This window comes from Cololabis saira, chromosome 23 (genome assembly GCF_033807715.1).
Source record: "Cololabis saira isolate AMF1-May2022 chromosome 23, fColSai1.1, whole genome shotgun sequence".
In the NCBI taxonomy this organism is placed as follows: Eukaryota; Metazoa; Chordata; class Actinopteri; order Beloniformes; family Belonidae; genus Cololabis; species Cololabis saira.
Window position 1 is genome coordinate 27,531,452 of NC_084609.1, and position 15,495 is coordinate 27,546,946.

The 15,495-nt window shown below is 43.2% G+C and overlaps 1 protein-coding gene across 1 annotated transcript in view; it reads right to left on the reverse strand.

Annotated features, from left to right (window-relative positions):
* Positions 1 to 15,495, reverse strand: part of LOC133424144 (synapsin-3-like) — a 194,624-nt gene that overhangs the window by 166,886 nt on the left and 12,243 nt on the right. Inside the window, exon 2 of the mRNA XM_061714594.1 lies at positions 5,460 to 5,915. Coding sequence (XP_061570578.1) covers positions 5,460 to 5,857 — 398 coding nt within the window. The 5' untranslated portion in view covers positions 5,858 to 5,915. The remainder of the gene's footprint in view (positions 1 to 5,459; positions 5,916 to 15,495) is intronic.

Consider the following 15,495-nt stretch of genomic DNA (forward strand, 5'->3'; position numbering starts at 1 on the left):
GCAGGGTCATGGGGGTCTACTGGAGCCTATCCCAGCTAATTTCAGGCGAGAGGCAGGGGTTACACCCTGGACAGGTCACCAGTCCATCGCAGGGCCACATAGATACACAGACAACCAGACACATTCACACCTATGGGCAATTTATAATCATCAGTTAACCTACTACGCATGTTTTTGGACTGTGGGAGGAAGCCGGAGTAACCGGAGGGAACCCACGCAAGCACGGGAGAACATGCAAACTCCACACAGAAAGACCCTGCTGGGCCTGGGAGTCAAACTAGGAACCTTCTTGCTGTGAGGCAACAGTGCTAACCACCAAGCCACCGTGCTGCCCCCCGTGTAAAATCAACTTCTTAAAAGTGTGCACCTCGCAGAGGAACAGGAGGGTGGAGATGAGTCACGCCCCTGACTCTCTCTGTGGCATCTGTCTGGCATTTTCCCCAAAGCATGTTACAAACACTTCACCAGCCCATCAGGACATTGCGTTCGCTCCTAAACGAGCGATTTAATACAGCTCCGTTAGAAGCAGTGCTGTGGTATGTGCAGTCATAAAGCGACGCTACTCACTACAGAAGTCGACGGGCTCCGTGTGACTCACCAAGCCTTGATTTATGGCTAATGTGACAGCTGACAGCGAAGTGAAAGGCAGCCAAGACAATTAACAAAACAAAAAAGATTCAAAACGGCTCCGGCTCTGTTTTGTATACACGAGGGCAGAGGCTACGAACACGTAATCGCCACAGTCACTCACAGCTACGGAAACTTTAACACAGCTTTTGGACAAGTAAACGGACAGTTGGCTGGGATCATCTAGTATTTGAGGAAAAACATCTACACATATGCAATATTTTGGCAAAAAAAATGAGAAAATGATATAATTAATGGCTTAAGTGGTGGTTTGGAGTAAAAGTGGTCCTGACGTGCTGATGTCGTTCCCTCATCATTGTGTGTCTGATAAATGATGAGGGTAACTGTCACAAAGAGTCACTGATGTCTTCACAAAATTAAAAACCTCATTAATTTCCAAGTTAGACTGACTTAAGAAACAAAAACTTTTTAAAAGAACAGCATATATATTGGTAGGAGAAAAAAAGGCTTGGATCTGACTGGGTTACATTCATTAATTTGATCCATCTCAGAGGGTTCTGGCCCGTTTTTGTGGCGAATGTCAGCTGGAACTCAACTCTGCCAGTTCTTATAAAATGTTATGTCGCCATCTGCTGCTCCAAAGTCTTTATTCCTACACTGAGAGGGAATCCTCTGCCAGCTCCTAACTGGCCTACGGCGCCACCCGGTGGTTGATGAGGAAACGGCAACAGTCAAATGGGAAAAAAAAGAATCTGATATGAGTGAAATATTTGTTAAGGAATCTAATAACGTGGCACCTTCAAAAGTCCCTCAAACAAATTAAATTTTCCAAGAGAGATCCTCACCGTATCCACCCTGATGGAAGCCAGCACAAACATTAGATACTACTCTCTTTGAGGCTTTATCCTCCAAGTTAATTTGAGAGAAAAATTCCCAACATTCATTATGTATAGTTCATTATGTAATTTGATAGAACTGATGAAATGTAATTATCCATCGTTTATAACAAATCATTCCCCAGAATGAAATCTGAACTGGCGAAACATCTGTCCATCAACGGTTACTCTTCCTCTTCCCTTCTGCTTTGACAAATTCAAAGAAGAACCTAGCATTATTGATGTGTAGCGGTTCGTGGGTTTTCAGGTAAAAACAGAACCACATCACGACTGTTTTGTTTGGAAAACAGAAAAAAAAGCAATTAATCTACCGAGGGGAAACATCAAGATTATCAACACAGAAGTCATAAAACTCCTCAAAAAAAGTGTTTTTTTGTGAGCTTCTAAGCTCTCGTGAACTTCTAAGCTGTAAATAAACATCTAACAGCATAATTATTCTTATTTTAAAGATAATATGGCTTACTGTGCTGTTAATTGTAATAAGGAACCTCAGGGGAATGATAAGGGAGTTGAGGCTGAGCTAAGCACCCAGAGGCAGCAACCTTTCCCCCGGTTGAAGGCTACTACCCAGGTCACCAGAGAACCATCCTGAAGGCAACTCATTGGCTGCTACATCTTGCAGCAACGGGCTCAGCGGGATCCTTCAGGCGCTCCACCTTCCCACCAGACACTTCCAGGACCTTTTCAGGTTGATCAACCAAACCCCTAACCAACGTCTCACCGGGCAACCCGCCAGTCCAGCTGGAACGTCCGAGTGAGCTCAGTCAAAGAAACTATTAGCTAACGGTCATTAACATTGCAGGTGAGCATGAGCTAAGTTAAGCTAAAACAGCTAGCTTGCAGTGACTAAGGTAAGTTTGGCGTGTTACCAACAGAAACCAGGCTTGTTTTAACACCCTCTTTCCTCATTTTGGTTTAACCCAGGGGTCTGCAACCCAAAATGTTGAAAGAGCCATGTTGGACCAAAAACACAAAAAACAAATATGTCTGGAGCCGCAAAAAATGAAAAGTCTTGTATAAGCTTTAGAATGAAGGCAACACATGCTGCATATATCTATATATTAGTTATAACTGGGGAAAGATTTTTTTTTCATTATGCACTTCGAGAAAAAAGTCAAAATGTTGAGAAAAAAGTCGAAATGTCAAGAAAAAAGTAAAAATGTCGAGAAAAAAGTTGAAATGTCGAGAAAAAACTCAAAATGTCGAGAAAAAAGTCAAATGTTGAGAAAAAAGTCGAAATGTCGAAGAAAGGAAAAAAAGAAGAAAATAAGAAAAAAAGGAGAAAAAAAAAGGAAAAAAGGTCAAACCTTTTTGAAAAAGCTCCAGGGAGCCACTAGGGCGGCGCTAAAGAGCTGCATGCGGCTCTGGAGCCGCGCGTTGTCGACCCCTGGTTTAACCACAGTTGGGCAGAGATATCTGTCAACACTCAGAAGACTTATGGCTGATGTCACAGAAGATTTGTCCAGTTCTTTTTATACAGTCTGTGGAATCAGCTCCAAATAGGGACAATTCAAAGTTTGATATAAACAGAATGTATTGCAGAGCCGCAGCACCATATTGCAATACATTACACATGTATTTTTCCCCCCATTACTTCGTCTCCTGGTCTGCAGAGTGCAAAACCAATCAAAGACTCGTCAAAAGTACTTTCTTTCTCTTTATTCCAGTAAATAAGTTGTTTTAGGGGAATAAAACCCCTGCTATCCTCACAGAAGTGAGAATAGGCTTTTTATAGAGGCTGAATGAGCGTGAACGCCTCGGAGGGGGGATGATCCCCTGACGGCTCATTTCACAAACACCAGGGTGTAAAGACGAATGGTCTCCTGAGGGATTTGAGCCAGCCGGCTTACAGAAAAGAGGCCACCCAGCTTTTACGGAAAATTGAGGGGCAATCTTGAGAGCGTTTGACACATAAATGAGCGGCGCACTTTAATCTAGTGATCAATTTCAGACCCTGACCTGATCCTCAGACAGAGGTCACTTCTGAACATAATGATCCCTGCTAACTCTGGAAATGAATTCAAAGAGCTAGGGGACCAATAATGAGGTCATAGTGCCAGCAAATATCACGTGACAGAATAGCAACTCATTAAATAGAAGAATGGTTATAGATTCATTCAGACAAACCAGATAAAGCAGCTTCTGCACGTCTTGACTGAAGCCCTGGTGATTGATTACGCCGCAGTCTGGAGCAAAAGGGAGAAGACACCAGCCACTAACGTTTGTGCGTGCTGCCAATGATCTGATTTCTTCTCATTAGACCTAATTCACTACTCTGTCATCTTGACGACAAAGCTTTGGCATGTCTGCGAAAGCGAAGGATGCACCTCGTTAGCGACGTAATGTCTCACTCCTTTCCATTAAACCTAAGAAACAAAGAGTGAGGACAAGATCACGATCCAGCCGCACAGTGTCCTCACATGATTGTAAATTGTGACTCCTCGTAAACCTACTGTCATTAGAAAACTGTTTACAGATCAGCATCACCTGGCTAATTTTAGCTACTGTTGTAGACAGGGTTGAGCTGAAGCCAGAGGCTGCTGGCCTAAATAATAAAGCTTCAGAATTCAAACATTCAAATTAAATGACAGGAACATTAACAATTCGTGGTGAAAATGTTGTTTCAAATGAAAAATAATGTTTACTCAAACTTCCCTCTTAAGTGAATAGAATGCCGCATTTTATCCAACAGCTACCACTTTGTTTCCACCCTTGTCACCTCCACCCTCAGGGGGGGGCAGATTCTAAGTCAGGCGGAGGAGACCCGAGGTAAAGCACTTTTTCCATCATGGGTGAAAAAGTAGAGGTGGAGGAAAAGAAGCGGCCTGCTCACTCCTCAAGTACGGAGGAGACTTGAGCTCGGTTTAGGAACTGGTAGAGGGAGCAATGCCAGGGACTGACTTAGGCCATTTTCCATGTAGCAAAAACGGTGGCGTTTTCATGCGTTTTGGCCGTTCGTTTACATTAAAACGAAGCTCAAAGTCATTTCTGAAAACTCCGGCCAAAGTGGAGATTTGCAAAAACTCCGTCTTCACGTTTGCTTGTAAACGGAGGGAAACGGACATTTAGGCTTCAGAACGTCACATTATGCAACAGAAACATCACCAGCGTCATGTGTGCGACCTGTGTTTACAATTTGTTTGGCCACCGTCAATATTTTCTTGTATTTTACCTGTTTTATATTCTAACGTCACAACGTAATGTAACTTAACATAATGTAACTTAACATATCGTAAAGTAACTGGAAGTTACTCGTGTCATTTGTTGATGTTTTTTTCCAGGATTCTGATTGGCTAGCATGACTTTATCTTCTCGTTACACTGCCCCCTGTAGGTTTGGCTGCTCATAGCAGCTTAACAGATATTTATGCAGGTTTGTGTAAATGATGGTATTTTTCAAAACGTAAAGGGGGAAATATCCGTTTTTTTTTGTAAATACTCGACTATGTGTAAACGTGGCCTTAGGTAGTCAGTAGGAGCACTGGGTGATACATTTTTTTTTTTATAGAAGTAGAGGTGGCGAAGGATTTTTAAATGAATATATGATCAATTTATTGGCCATCCTTTGCAAATTCTAGCCCAGTTTAGCTGCTTCCACATACCGTATTGCGAGTGTTGCAATATATTGTCAAGTACATCTTCCCAAAATCAGAATCATATTTTCACTTTCGAGAAAAATACCAAAAAAAGAGGTGCACAGTTATCTTGTTACACTAAGCTTGTTGGCATCTCCTCTCTGCAGATTTTATTCTGCTTGCTGCAGCAGAACCGAGGAGATAGGAGAGAGATCTAGTGAGAGCGACACTTCCAAAACAGGAAGACAGACAGAACTGGGGGAACTTTTACAAAGTCACAAACACATACCTTCCACCGGTGTTCATTAACTGTCGAGCTGCACGCTGATCTGAGAAAGTCAGAGCGCTATTTTTGGTTCAAATATCAGCAAACACATGAACACATCCCAGTTTCCACTCACCAGTCTGTATGCTGATCATCAATAACCAGCAGGATCTTGGGCTTGCGTACGACGGGCTTGGCGGGCTGACCGCCCCCTGCGGGGACGCCCTCGGCTGCTGCAGCTGCAGCTGACTTAGCGTGTGCAGCGGCGGCGACATTCTGGGCCATCTGGGCGCTCTTCACCACGCTGGAGAAGGAGCTGAGGAAGCTCCCCGCACCGGCAGCCGAGCCCGGCCCCGGCGCTGGAGCCGGGGTCTGGATGGGGATGCTGGGCGGCTGGCGCCTCTCTGTGGCCGGGGAGGCGGGGGAGGACGTGGACGAACCCGGAGGGGCCGGTCTCTGCATGTCCATCATGTAACCGTTGGGGAGGTTGGCCACGAAGCTGCTGTCTGAAAGACGCCGGCGAAGGTAGTTCATAACGCTGGGCTGGTGGGTCTGTCAGGCCGAGGAAGGTGACGGGGGAGCGCCTGAAGTCCTACAGAGCAGACAAAACCAGTGTTAAAAATGATGACCAAACTACAACTGAACATGAAGTCAAAGGAAAATCAACATTTCTAATTTGCATCTTGAAATGCTGTATTTGAAGGAATATTTGATTGTTAGGAAGCATCGTCTGCCTTTGACTGTTTCCCCTACCCAATAACCACTCAAAGTAACACGTAATCACATCTGGCAAACGTCTGCGTATCATTTCAGCACTAAATCGTCTCCCAAACCAATAGCAAAATATTGGGATTGGGTGATTGATTGTTGGTTGATCCACCATCAATCGTCAACCTTGACCAAAAATCAACCTTTTTGACCATAATTCAACATTGATTTTGATTTTTATTTCGGTCCATTTGGATACAACATAATACAACATAAAAATAGTCCAATATTTTAAATGGCACCGAAAAGGTATAGGCTGAAGCCAAGGCTTATTATGCAAACATTGAAAAGGAATGGATATATTGGACAAGTAACAGAGGTATCTAGACAAGAAGCAAAGACAAAAAAAACATTGATTTAACATCTCTTGCTATCTGGGAAGGCTCCGGTGGACCTCGTAGCAGAAGCATCTAAGGCCCAGTCCCAATTCTACCCCAACGTTACGTGTGTTCAGTTGAACAGTTGGTGGTTCCCACTTCATTTTTAGATGAAGGGTAAGAATCACACAGCCCACCACACTACCTCTAAAAATGCTTGTATCATCTCTACTGCTGATTTGCACAACTATATATATATATAATCATGGCCGACACCCTCATGAGTCAGTAGTGTTATGAAATGGTGGTTGGTCAGATCCAAATATAGGAGAGCAGGAGTTCCCAAAAGCAGTGATTTATTTAATCAAACAAAAACACTGCTTAGCAGGATGGCAAAAACCCAGAACATGAATCAAAAACTACAAAAACCTTGGAAGACTTGGAAAACACGGAGGGAGGAAACAGTACGGACCAGCAGAGAGTAAGGGAAAGACAAGACCAGATATACACAAGGGTTAACGAGACACAGGTGCAGACAATCAGGGCCGATGGGAAACAGGAAATTCAAACTAGAACTGAAACACAAAGACACAGGCTTCAAAATAAAACAGGAAACTACCAAAACCATTACAATATGAAGCCAGCCGAGCAGTTTTGCACAAACTGAGCCACCAGCTTTCTTTGACATCACTGACTTATAGAAATAAACGTACTACAACTGAAATTACAATATTTTACATGAGCATTTTGGAAACTTTTATCATTGATCATGTGTATCAAGCTGTCGCCAACATTCATGGACGATAGGTCGTAGGGTTAGAGAGAGGATTAGGCCTAAGAGAGCCACGTATGGAACGATGGAGGGAAAAATCAGAGGGTGACTGTGCAAGACGCCTAACAAGAGGACATCTCTGACATCATCATAAAAACAACATTCTGCAGTTAAATCGACTTTAGGTACATTACTCGATGGGAATGAGTGTAAACCGTTGTTAGGGAGCAAAACAGTGACAAGTGATGGAGTTTTGAGTCGGAACAGAATCGATGATAACGCAGCATAATGGATTTAGCATTAGCCCAGAGGGGAAGCAGTGACATCAGACTAAATTACTATTTCCAGATTCCCCAGAACTGGATCCGTAGGGAACACCCGGTCAGCCGTGGGCGTGAACTCTGCTCACACTACAGTAGTGACAGCAGATTATCTGACATTTAAACCTGAAATCTATGTCATGAATAATACATTGATTTATTTTTTATTTACTCTTTTTGATTTAACACAGTTAAAATGACATTAGTCCGCCTGTAAGGTCCCACACTGAGACCAGTACTTGCCCTAAGGGGTTAAAAGTACACCACGATGCTTGAAACATATATTCAGTTCTAACCTACAGTAAAACTGTATACAGTAGATTTCCGTTTCCTGGGGGTCCATATTGGGCTGACAAAAAAGGCCCAGCAAAGACTGTACAATATCAAGGACAAACTCCTGGGGTCTTTCTACAAGTGTTCCATAGAGAGCTTACTGACATATTGTATCTGTGTGTGGTTTACCAGTACCACGGTGGCTCAAAGGAAGGCTCTACAAAGGATTGTGAAAAAATCACGGGCTGCCCTCTCCCCTCACTGGAGGACTTGCACAACCACCGCTGCATTAAAAAGGCAAAACATATCACAAAGGACATTTTTCACCCTGGACACTCTCTGTTTGCACTGCTGCCCTCAGGTAGATGGTACCGAGCAATAACAACAAGAAAAACCAGATTCAGAGACAGTTTTCATCCTACAGCTGCGACAAAACTCAATCTGCTCAAAAACAAACTGTAACTGATATGAGGGATTGTGTCCTGGTGTAGGCTATGGTTAATTATCTACTGATTTCTAATCAGTTATTTGTTTTATTTTATGTTGAGTGTAAATGTTAGTTATAAACTATAGTATTTAACTATTTATTTTTTAGCACTGACCGATGGCACTCTTAATTTCGTTGTTATATAACAATGACAATAAAGATCTAATCTAATCTGATTTTAGTCATTTTATACCCGCAGCCACCATCAAGGAATAAAGCTAAGGTTTATTTAAAGGAGCATGAGGCTCCTTTTAAAGGTATTGTAACATCATTTTTAACATGCTTTTAACACTATTAAAAGTCTTGGCCAACATCCCTCAAATGTGTCTAAAAGAGTGTAACAAGAAAAACTTCACTCTAGTACTCTTTTCCTGGCTTTTTATTACAGTGTTTTTTTGCGCCGTGAAAAATGCTTCCTTTCCCCCCTTTCCTGTCAATCATTGCTCCGCTCCTCCTCCAAACCTCCTCCTCCTCCAGCCATACGCTCACAGCGGCGTCGGAGAGTTAAGCCGGGAGCGACAGGCGAAGCATGCACGGAAAAGCAGGAGGGCGAACCACAGCAAACAATCATAAAAATAAAGGCATGCAAGCAGCACTGTCCCCTTATCTTAAGTCCAGTCAGTGGCCGCGGGTCTTCTTAGCAGTTTTCCTCCGGTGATTAGAACAAAAGAGCCTCTAAACAGCTCCGTGTTAAGCCTCATTTATGGTTCCGCGTTAAATCGACGCAGAGCCTACGCCGTAGGGTTCAGCGTATGGTGCGCGTCGCCGCGTAACCCTACGCCGTAGGCTCTGCGTCGGTGTAACGCGGAACCATAAATCAGCCTTTATGGTGCGCTGGAGAGGAGAGGAGGCAGGGAGCTGGGTGGAGGGGGTGGTGATTTAGCGGGCCCTGACGTCACGGCCCGCCACCAAACCAGGTGCGCCGTTTTTGCACAGTTATGCGGAAAATCCCAGAAAGCACACAATACACTGAATGTTAAAAGTTTGTTGTTTGTTGGGTGTAATTGATGTCAAGACACCCAACAAAACACAAAAAATCAAGAAAAATGTGTTTTTCATGTCACAATCCCTTTAAGAAATGAGACTCTCTAGCGCCACCCTTCGCCACGACGGCTGTTGGGGGTACTGCAGCCAACAGTGAAGCCGGCACGGGAGAACGGGGAGAACGCACATGCAGCGTCATGTGACGTCACATCCGCAGGACAGCGCGGGAAATTTGGGCCCGAATTGCAGCACATTTTGCAGCACACAGCCTGTTCAAGGCAAAGGAGAGATACACTAGAGGAATCATTCTTTTTGATTTGGAACGCTTCATCTGACATTATTACTAGAAAACTTAAAACGTATACACATTTTTTTCATAAATCCTGCCTCAATCCTGCCTCATGCTCCTTTAACTCAAGAATACTCCCATAACCTTGAACTTATGGCCGACCCGCAGAGCTAAGTAGTATCACCTCTTATCAGCAGATCTGCTTGTTGGCTACTGATCTTGTTAGGTTGGTTTGACCGTAATGAAACTACCTGACCACATCTCCATTCACAGAAGAGTGAACTGTGACAGAAATGCTCCCCTCCACTGGCACTATTCCTGAATTGGCGCTGATTTGCAGATCGAAGTTAATCAGATCTAAATATCTTCCATCTATGCCCTTTCCCTCTAATACTCAACAAGAGATATCCACGTGAGTTCAGGGGAAGCTCTGGATAATATCTGCACAAGTCCAGGGAGCCCGTAAGTACAGGCAGCAGAACAACAGGTTTGGGAAGCACTAAAGAAACGTCCAAGAAGTGTTCAGCTGTGATTTTTACAGCTCAAACATGCGTGAGCGTATCTGCCAGAATCCCGCGGCGAATAATTTATTGATAGTGAAGTGATGACACGAAGTTGGGTGAGATCCACAGCTAATTTCTCTGAAGCAGATAGTGTGTAAAGACAAAAACAAGGACGCTGTTATATAACGTGTGGGATCCAGTGTTGCAGGGAGGAGAAACTCAAATGGATCAGCCATAAAACTGCAGCCAATCTGGCATGCTAACGGGGGAAAGAAACCTGTAAACCTGATTAAAACTAGGCCGCTCTCGTAGTAGATGGAGCTTGGATGAGATTAAATATAATATGTATGGTGTTTTGGTAGCTCGTGGAGGAGGAGGAGGGTCTAAGGAGAAGAGGAGGAAAGGGATGTAGGGCAATGTTCAATCATCTTGACAAGTTAATGTGGTTAGGCAATTACCATCAGGAAGTCCTGGAGCAGAGTGAAAGTTGGAGCTTCTGCCTGATTTTCTGCAGGATAGAGACTGAACTGAACCCCTGACATCTGAGCTCCGGTCTACGCCGTCTTCTTACTGGGCCGTCAAACTGCACAGAAACGGCCTCACGTCTGAAGTCCAACGTTGTTTCAGCAGGAACTGATCAGTATCAACTCTGTAGCTCTAACTGTAGAGTTTCAGACATCAGACTGATTTAATTTTATTAAAAATTTAATTAATTGAATTAAATGTGTCTGATAAACAGGAAGCTGAGGAAATTGTTATCCAATAGGCTTTAATCTTACAAATCAACCAAACATCACAGCGACCTTTGAAGGTTTTTTTAATGCTTGTGCATACATATACATTTTTATATATATATATATATATATATATATATATATATATATATATATATATATATAGACACCTAAAATGTTTTATATACCTAAAACATAAAATATGTTAACTGCACTTTTCATGATTTCCTGGTTCGACTCAACAGGTTAGAATGTTAGTTCTTGTTTGCATAAAAATTGCTTCTGAGATGTTTTACAACCTGAAGGAAAATTAAAAACCTTGCTTTATAGATACGTTTCTAACTTTTCACAACCTGCTGAAGAATATAGCGGCCCAGTCCCAATACACCCACTACCCCTGCTTTTCAGCACTACCCCTAAATTTTGCACGTTCCCGTGAGGGTAGTGGTGTCCCAATTCCTCTTTGCATGTAGGGGGAGTGCGGAAAACGAGGGTAGTTTATATGAATCTAGTCCTACAAAGCAAGGGATTTCAGATGCTGACTCGCCGACCTAGGGCCAGAAAAATTGCCCAGAATGCTTTACGTCATCATTTGCAGACTGAATAAAAAAAAAACAGGCAGACATTTCTTATTTTTTAGTGAATAAAATCAATATTTGAGTTTGAGACATATTAACAGTGCTACAGCTGAAATTTAAACAGCTTTTAGCTCTCAGCTTCCTGATATGGTGTGACGTATGCGCAAACGTAACTACGCAGTCACTCATGTACCCGAACGTAAACCACGCTGTGACGTAGCAAGTGGTGTCCCAGTCCCTAGGGAAGATTACAAAGGCCATACTCATTTTTAGGGCTAGTGGTAGAAAGTATGGGGGGGATTGGGATTGGCCCAGCAACTCCTCTCAAAAATAGTCTTTGCTCCTCCCAGGACACAGTTCCAGAAATGTCTTGTTAAGAGCAGACATTAAAGGCAGGGTGAGTGATTTCTGGACGACATCACCTTCATGAACACTCCCAAGCTCCATGAGCAAAGTGTATATTCACTGAATATGAGGAAAGGGGAAAGGGGATCCAGGTTACAAATTGTGTAGAAATCACTTACCCTACCTTTAACAGACATTTTTGCTGACCCTAATTTCATCTTCAAATAAACTACTAACTACATTTTTTCTTTATTTTGCTACTAAAAGATGTATAACACCACTGGACACATAAATTAACTGTAAGTCTAACATTCCCCCTCTACAGTTAATGAATGTTGGTCTTTATCAGGTTTGAGTGACTCTTCAGTTTGTAATGTCCGCAGCATGCTCACCCCCCGGTGGCTGCTTTTATCTTGCGGCTCTCTGTGAAGCAGATCGTGTAACGGAGGATTACCACGACTTCTGTTGCTGCCTACTGCAGCTGAAGGCTGAGTAAAGCAGTGAGACAGGATGAAAACAGCGCAGTCACGAAGCTCCACACCACAACGAATTAAAGGAAACCAAAATACTTCACCGAGCTGAAAAGGACTGATGAGCAATCATCCTCTCAGGATATGACAAAGCATTTGCTAGCGTTTAATATTACACAGGAATGTTTATCTCTTGGAAATGCAAAATAGGGATTATTCAAGCTGTGAAAATGGGTCACAAATATCGAGCGTAATTCTTTTCCCTAAAGGCTGAGTAAGGAACGGTAAAGCAGCTCTGAGTCGGCGCTCCGCAAACACGTGGATTCTGCTCTCTTGGAGGAATATGGAGGTTCCCTCCGGCTACGGGGCTGAACGCTGGGCTCCATCGTCACCAGAGACTCGGCCTGAGTTTCAACTGTTTCCCACCTGAGTCATTGTTACTACGAGAAGTAAATGCAGTAACTGCAGCAGATGTTTGAACATTGTTGAACTGGTGAAGTGAATCTCTTATTACGCCTCAAAAGTTTTGCGTAAAGTCTATTTTTCACTGCCTTGCTCTATTTCAGCCTCCAGATCACATGACCCCCCCCATCTAGAGTTGCATTTACACGATTCAGGATTACTTTGTTATATCTCTATAGTGGCTGTGCATGTGTGTGTGCATGTGTGTGTGCATGTGGAACCGAAGGAACCTTTTTCACCTTCTTTAAAGGGGACCTATTCTGAAAAACAGGTTTTTTCTTGCTTTAACATATATCAAGTGGTCTCCCATCAGCCTGCCAACTCAGAGAAGGAGGAAAGCAACCAAATTCTGCAGTGTCTGTACAGCCGCCCGGATGAGCCGTCCAGTGTGATGTGGATCTACGAGCCGTTCAGATTCTGCTCCCGTCGTTACGTAACCAAAATGCAAACCACGCCCACAACTATAAAACCGTGTAACTGCATGCAAGCGTCCGACTATCGTAGCACTGCGTGACATTGGACGCTCTCTGTCCATCTCCCTCCAGCAGCTGCCACTTTATTGAGGTTTTTGTAGTGAAATGAGGAGGAATCATAGAGATAACTTCTCATTTCATCTAACTGGATCAGCCGTTCCTCATCCATGACTGTTTCCTACAGCGCTTTCAACCGGCTTTCAACGCGAGCGGCAGGAAGAAAATATAAGCAGGACGTCCGACAAATGTTCAGCTCAAAACAGCGCGCAGCGCTGCGGCCAGTTAGGACAGTCCAATAGAAAATAAAGCAATGGAATTGAGTTTGTTGCTAACGCTCACTCGCATCACATGCATGACACGGTGTAAAGGGTGATTTATGGTTCCACGTTACACCAACGCAGAGCCTATGCCGTAGGCTACGGCATAGGATCTGCGTCGATTTAACGCAGAACCATAATTCAGGCTTAACTCCGCCGGCCGGAGCTTCCACCATTTTTTCGTAGCGGTGTATGGCGTCATTCAGGCAGCCAATCAGCACAGAGCCTCATTATCATAGCCCCGCCCACTCAGAATCCCTCATAGATAATGAGGTTAAAAACGGTAAAGATAAAGACATGGCCCAGAGGCTGAATTTTTAATTTATTTAGCAAAAACAATCAAAAGCTTGTTTTAAGACATTCAACGCCTGTTTAAAATAGACATTAAATGCCATAATAGGTCCCTTTTAAAAGGGGCCTTCAGTTTTGTTTTAAGATAATAGTTTTATAATGAACTTGTGTAGTCTGGACACAACCCGAGTCTACTTCACTCTCTCTTCAGACTTATATAACTAATATGCCAGGAAGTCGAGGCATATTAAAGCCAGTTGAAGTGTAAAATGTTCTCCCCACATGAGTGTGGCGGCTGCAGCACTTGTCACAGCAGCGTGCAGTTAAAGGCTGTCAAAGTAACACATTTCTGGTGCTTGTGGGTGTTTTTCATGCCTTTGGAATAATGTAACCACTGTAAAACAGTCAGAGATTAGCATTTCATTGCTCGGATTCCTTCTTTTTGCAGTCAGAGCTGTCTCTGCTCAACCACAGCGGTTTGCAATGCACCTGTGCTTTACCAGCTGACTGGAGCACACACAACTTACTCGTTCCTAAAATAATGGTGCTTTTGACAAGACGACATAGATCTCTGGAATGACTTTAGAAAGCTGGCACTAAAGCACAAAGCCTTCTTCACTAATGAAACTTGCTCAACGCTGCAGGCACCGACCCCAGCTCCTGAAAAGTTCCTGCAGTTAAGATGTGACTATTAGGAACTGGCTGCTGAAATGCTGAAAATCACTGTCTCTGCACCACTGGCACATTCTCACTTTCTTAACACCCCATAAGCTGCTTTCTGCCTGTGCCTGAAGCTGCTAAATCTGAAAAGCCTCTCGCTTTTGGCTCTTTCTGGATTTCATCCACAGTGAGGAGGAATCCACGGGAACCATGTGCTCTGTAACGGATCACCTGGTTGCAAAAAATCTTGAAAATAAAAAGTGTGGGACCTCTAAAATGTAGACTGAAACAAAATATAATGATTTGTAAACCTTGTAAACCCTTTTTTGTAATATGCAGAAACTAAGGAAATGCACCGCAAGTTAAGAAAAAAAAAGCAGCAACAAAACTGAAAAGAGCTGATATGAGATGTTTACCACTGTGAAGCAATCCCCTCTTCTCCATATACGTCTGCTTTTGTGATAAATGCTGTTTGGCATCGTCTTGCTGGAAGACGCAAAGCCTTTCAGAAATTAAGTGGGTGCAGATGTTTCTATACAGCCATTTTTCAACACTGACGTTTCCTTCCCAGATGTGCAAGCTGCCCATTCCAAAGCACCTGAGCACTCCCATACAATCAGAGATACAGATGTTAACAAGACAGGTGAACCATTTCCTCCCCAGAGGACGTAGTGACCAGGATTTTCGAAAATAAGACTTCCGATTTCAATTGGTCTAAGCACAGGATGCTGCTCCACGTCGCTTCGGTTATGGAGAATGCACTTCAGCCTGCAGATGAGGGCTGCACTTCTGGCCCTTGGTTAGATATGGGGTTTTTATTTAGATGTCAGAGCATGAACTCTTTGTTCTTTGTAGTTTCTGAAAGTATTCCTCCACCCATCAGATTATTTTTAATGCAGTGTCATCTGGTGGGTTGGACATCCTGCCATTAATACACAACAGTAGTAATCTAATCTAGAAAAACACAAATTTTAAGTTTTACAGCATCACTCTGGGAAGGCCTTCTCCTAATCTTACAAACCTGATTAAAATGCTGTTTAAACAACAAATCCTGATCAAAAATAACCCCAAGGTTTCTCAAAGTCGTACTGGAGGGCAGTGCTAAATCGGCTAATCTGTCTCTAAGGTG